General features: G+C 28.0%; 2 protein-coding genes across 2 annotated transcripts; one reads left to right on the top strand and one right to left on the bottom strand.

Moving 5' to 3' along the window:
- Positions 1 to 223: 223 nt before the first annotated feature.
- Positions 224 to 2,745, bottom strand: OCT59_028457 (uncharacterized protein; the record flags this gene model as incomplete). Its single annotated transcript, XM_025325700.1, has 9 exons — positions 224 to 234; positions 309 to 353; positions 422 to 872; positions 943 to 1,118; positions 1,187 to 1,585; positions 1,650 to 1,971; positions 2,047 to 2,225; positions 2,308 to 2,377; positions 2,446 to 2,745. 9 exons carry the CDS (start codon positions 2,743 to 2,745, stop codon positions 224 to 226), a joined length of 1,953 nt encoding a protein of 650 aa, XP_025180028.1.
- A 782-nt stretch (positions 2,746 to 3,527) lies between these two features.
- OCT59_028456 (uncharacterized protein) lies at positions 3,528 to 5,680 on the top strand (the record flags this gene model as incomplete). Its single annotated transcript, XM_066147299.1, has 3 exons — positions 3,528 to 4,331; positions 4,632 to 4,886; positions 4,989 to 5,680. The coding sequence occupies exons 1-3, from the start codon at positions 3,554 to 3,556 to the stop codon at positions 5,678 to 5,680; spliced, it is 1,725 nt and encodes a 574-aa protein (XP_065994020.1). The 5' UTR covers positions 3,528 to 3,553.
- Positions 5,681 to 6,000: the final 320 nt, after the last annotated feature.

The raw sequence follows: 6,000 nt of genomic DNA, 5'->3' as shown, positions 1-6,000 counted from the left end.
AAAAATGAAGTTATATTTTTAGAAATGTTAGTAAATTCATATTCAATTTAGGTTCATAATCTTAATTTTTAAGAAAAGTAGTGTTCTTATTTATTAATTAATATACTAAGAATAAAAATACATCAAAATTCATTTACACAATAAGAAGAATGACAACAATTTAATAATTGATTTATCAAGCACAAAATATCTTTTATTAAGTCATTAATATATAACTAATAACTTAAGTCTTAACTAAAATGGTTAAATAATTAAATAAATATTTAAATTTAAATCTTTAAAATACAAACAAAAAGAAATATACTTACCGACTAAATCGTTATCATCGTCGTCATCGTCATCATCCGTAGATTCTGCATGATTTAAATAGTATTAATTAAATAATATTTAAGAACAATAAAGTAATGTGCACACACGTTACCTTGTATAAATTTATTTTTTTTGCCAGAATTAACTCCAAACCCCCATTTTACAAATTCATCGAGTATTTTATTCATAGTTGGCCTTTCATTAGGTTCATGATTCCAACAACTTCTATAAAGTTCTCCATATTTCTCAGGAGTACCAGGAATTGTTTTTTCCCGATTCCCATTACAAATAGAAGCACTCAATGCAGCTTGATCACCTTCGCTAAAACTACTATTTTTAAAGGGAGGATACCCACTGGAAATTTCCCACATTAATACACCTAAACTATAAATATCTGAAGCTGTAGTATATGAAGAATTTGGATCCAAAAGACGTTTAGGATCTACGTAGGCAATAATACCACGGCCACGTGTATAACTTGCAGATGTTCGATCTTGAATTTTTGAAATACCAAAATCAATAATTTTAGCATTATTTTCATGGATAACTATATTTTTGGAATGCTAGAATAAAATAATTAATTAACAATAAATAATTAAATAATCAAATAATATATAAAAAAAAGGTGCTCACTAAATCTTTATGTAAAACTTGTTCATTGTGCAGATAATTTAGCCCATCTGCAATTTGATATGCTAATCTTTTCTTGTCCTCCCAAGTTAAATTCTTAGAATTTTTCTTGAGATAATTTCGAAGGTCTCCACCATCAGCAAATTGTGTAACAAGCAAATACTCTTGTGTTATATCATCTAAAAAAAGGAAAAATTATTTTAGGATAATTAAATATTTTTAAAGTTAAAAATATTTATTTAATTACCTTGGCTAATGCCTAAGCAACGTACAATTCTATCGCTATAAATAGATAGATGTAAATGTATTTTCAATTCATGAATAAATGCATCCAACGTATTGTATTTGACAGCATCTGTATTAATTAATCTTTTATAGACAACATATTTTCCAGTTCTGGTCCATATTGCTTTCTTAATATATCCAAAACCCCCTTTACCAAGTGGCTCTGGATCTTTCAAATCATTTAAAGGTATGAAATCAACTTTTTTATTTTTCAAGACATTTTCAACCCATTTAGTTGCATCGTCTTTCTTTTCTTTTTGAGAATTAGTAGGTGATGAGTTTTCAGCTAATAATAACTGATTAAGATTTGAAACAATTCGTTTCATGTCTGGTCGTTTATTTGGTTCATGATTCCAGCATTCTAAATAAATAAATAAATTATTATGTTAGAATTTTTAGTTAGAGAGTGAATTAAATATTGTTACCTTTATATAATCTACTATATTCCATTGGAGTTCCCATAACGGTTTCTTCTCTCCTTCCACGAAATATAGCTTTTGCTAATTCCACATCAGGCCTCTCAGTATAAAATGGTTTACGACCGCTTGTAATTTGCCATAAAAGTACGCCAATACTGTACACATTAGAACGTTTATCTAATTCACAATTTTCTATACAATCGAAATTTATAGGATCCATATAAGGTATAGTATCAAATAAAGATAGTGTATCTTTAGTTACTACTGATGGCAAACCAAAAGCTGCAAGTTTAATACTTTTCTGATGTATAAGTATTTCATTGGCTTGCTATTTTTTGTTAAAAAAGAAATTCAATATTATTTGCATTAAATAATCAATTTATAAAAATTGAATAAATGTTACCAGATCACGATGAATAATATCATTGTCATGTAAATATGAAACCGCTTTCGCTAATTGTAAAGCTAAGCTAAGTTTATTTTTCCAATCAAGTTTATTAATTTGTTCTCTTAAATAAGCACTTAATGAACCATTATTAGCATACTCCAAAACCAAAATATGTTTATACATATTGGGTAAGCCTGAAAAAAAAGTAAGTTTGTTTAATGAACCTGAACACCATCGGTGGTTAGGATATAATTTATTAATTTTTTTTTATCGTACCGTCTTCTATCCTTATTATTCCGTGGAATTTTAGAATATTTTCATGAATAATAGTACGTAGCGATTCTAACTGATATATGTAAAAGTATTAATAAAATAAATTGACCATTATTTAATCGGAGCTCAGAACAAATGTACCTCACAAACGATTTGGCGAATAGTTTCATCATCATTATTAAAGGATTTCAAAACGAAAAATTCATCATTTAAAATAGCGCGTTTTATGAAGGAAGTTTCTCTGTTGATCTGTTGAACAGATTTAAAGTCCGAATATGCATAGCAATTGATTTTATTTTCGTTAATAAAAGTTTCTAACCGATCGACTTTCTCTGTATTATTGGTATCTTTTTTTTCTATACTTGGTTTTCGCCTATTAGTAAATATTGATTTGAAAGCTATTTTGGAAGTTAAAGGACTTGTTAATTTTATTTGAGACATTTCTTCAGTTTTCGGATTCGTATAGAATTTGAGCTTTTTTTATTTTTTGTTTTTTTTAACGCCCATTATAAATTAGGTTTCATTCGATTTGACTATCACGTGAATTCATTCAGACATCCCTTATTTTGATGTTATTTTTCGTGTTCATTGGATTCTAAATTTGATGCATATCACAAAATAAAAAAAGAAACTGAAATAAAAGTAATTCATCCAAAATAATAAACGATGAAAGCTTTGCTAAAAATGTTCTTATTACACGAAATAAATCTGTAACTGATAAGGTTGATCGCGGAGGAAATTCTCCAGGTTTGTCAGTACAAAACTCCGCTGTGAAACCCTTTCTTGGATTTTGTGTAAAAAAAAAAAAAAATTGAAATACAATAGAAAATCTAATTTTTCAATGTGATAGTGACAACTGTGAAACCAAAAATCGATTTTCGTTTTGGATTTTCTATCTTTTGTAAAAGTATACAGACATATTACATTCCATCAAGAATGTTAATACGGATTCTCGTTATTAATTTTAATCCAAATTTACAAAAAAGGAAAATTATCAAAGAAATAAAGTAATTTTTTTTAGTAAAAATCAAAAAATAAAATCGATCGGCAACGGATTATAATCGGAGAAAATTTTCCATGTGAAAGTATTTATGTATGACCGAATAAAAAGGGAAAATTCAATATGACAAAGCAATATACTTTTTGTATTCGATAAAAATTTGACTTTTATCGCTACGCAAAAAATATAAAAGATAGTTTTATTATAATTAAAACATCCGTGTTAAAAAATTCAACTACTTCTGTCATAATGGAAGAGACTATAAAGACTATAAGGGCCGCTGGAGAAGCTATTAGTCCATATATGCCCTTAATTAAAGTAGCTACAGATTTAGTTGAAAAAATTATAGACATATATAAAACGGCAGAATATAACAAAAACATTTGCGAAACTCTAGTAGGCCGAGTGAAATTAACTGAGAATGCTATTGAAACATTACAACGTAGAAAACAAAGAAATGAGGATAAACTTTGTGATGATGAGTATTATAAAGCTTTTAACAGGTTCATTTATGTTTTAGAAGAAATTAAAGAATTTGCTGCGGATATCACAAATATTCATGGTTTTAGAAAATATACAAATGCATATTCTGTTAAAGAAAAGTTTCAAAAACTTACGCATGATTATGACATTGCAATGAAAGATTTACATTTTACTATGGCAATTGCTAACGAAGAACAAAAAAAAATTGACGACGAAGCTTTAAAGGAAGATCTTGCCGAAATGTCAAAATATCTTGAAAAAATACGTACCGATATTCTTGATAATAACGATAAAGCCAACATTATTCATGATATGGTAAAACATATGAAGAAGCATTTAGATGATGAAAAACCTTTATATTACGTTAATAAAATTGAATCAAAAGATTTAACATCTCCCTTACGAGTAAAATCTGATGACAAACGTGGTAAAGGCCCTAACTTTATAATTAGGAAAATTTATAAAGGACTAGAGGTAGCTTGTAAATCCAAAACGTGTTTAAAAACACAAAGACTTTTTGAAATTTTAGTAAAATTATCTGAATGTAAGCACATTCTTAGATTTTATGGTGTTTCAATAATTGAAAATAACAATGTTATGGTTTTTGAATGGGCTGAACGTGGAACTTTGAGACAACTATATTTAAAAAAACACATCTTATGGCATTATAAGGTTCGAATTGCTCTTGAAATTTGTCGTGGCCTTATTTTTTTACAATACGCTGATATTTTGCATCACGACCTGAAATGTGAAAATATTTTAATAACAGAAAATTTAGAACCTAAAATATATAATTTTGAGTTAGCAAATTATTCTGATAAAAATACTACTTCATTACCGATAGATGTAACCGCTGCTGGAGACATAATTCCTTGGTTAGCTCCTGAAAAATTAACCGGTTCTCGATACACAACCCAATGTGAAATTTTTAGTTTTGGTATGTTACTTTGGGAGCTTGTTTTTGAAAAAATTCCATATCAAGGTTGGGAAGCAAAAAAAATTGTGGAGCATATTGCTGAAGGTCACAGAGAAAGAATTACATTTGAGTCTTCAACTCCTAAAATATGTCAAGAAGAATATAAAAAAATTATAAATGACAGTAAGTAATTTCTTTAAAATATCTCTGCGTTATAACGCATTTATACTTTTACTATAAGGTCCACACTAAAAATTGTACATTTTAAATTTTTTATATCTACAGCTTGGAAACAAGAACCACAAGAACGTATTTCCTTTATGAAATTATTGGATATGTTAGAAGGATTATACAATTCCATTCGTATTGCAGACAACAATTCATTAGATATTCTTCCTGATAAGTTAGAGTTAAGTGGATCAAAAGAAACAAGTGATGCTGATCTAGGATTAACGGATAAGAACGTTAGTCCTATTAAACCAGTAATTTCAATAGAAGAAGGTATACAAGCTTTTAAAGATAAGGATCACCAAAAGGCATGGGAATGCTTCGACTTTCATGCAGAAAATAATAGTATAGTAGCAAAATATTGGAAAGGTCGTTATTTGTGGGAAGGATATCTTGACGATATTCAAGAACGGGAAGAAGAAGGTAAAAAACTACTTAAAGAAGCTGCAGATGAGGGGAATTCTGATGCTCAGCTACGTTACGCTTTTACTTTATTAAATGATCTTGAGGAAGAAAATAATCAACAAATATTTTTGGAATATCTCAAAAAAGCAGCTGATGAAGGAAATAATCCTGTCGCACAATTTAATTTAGGAGATATATATTATAAAGGAAAATGTAATATCCCAAAGGACGAAAATGAGGGAATCAAATGGCTAATAAAGGCTGCTCTACAGGATAATTCTAAAGCAACTAAATTATTGAATCAGTTAAAAGTAGATGTTTATGATATTAACAAGTGTTCATAAGACTATGATCGTATTATACATTAATAAAAAACTTTATATTATCTTAGTGTTTGGAATCGAATATATTCGAATATACTCGAGTATTCATTTAAATTTATATAGTGTATTCAGTTAAATTTCCTTTTATAGTAATGATTTACATAATTTTTTAGCCTGAATTATGATTTTAACTCAGTTAAATTTAAGGATTTAATGCCCAATTAGAATTTTAACTATACTATATCTGGCTAAATGAATACTCGAATAACCACTATGCTTATTCAAATACTCGAATATACTCGAGTTATTCGAATAACTGTTACATGATTCCAAACACTATA

The sequence above is a fragment of the Rhizophagus irregularis genome, chromosome 8 (assembly GCF_026210795.1).
Source record: "Rhizophagus irregularis chromosome 8, complete sequence".
Taxonomy (NCBI): Eukaryota; Fungi; Glomeromycota; class Glomeromycetes; order Glomerales; family Glomeraceae; genus Rhizophagus; species Rhizophagus irregularis.
This window is presented reverse-complemented; position numbering and strand designations above follow the sequence as displayed.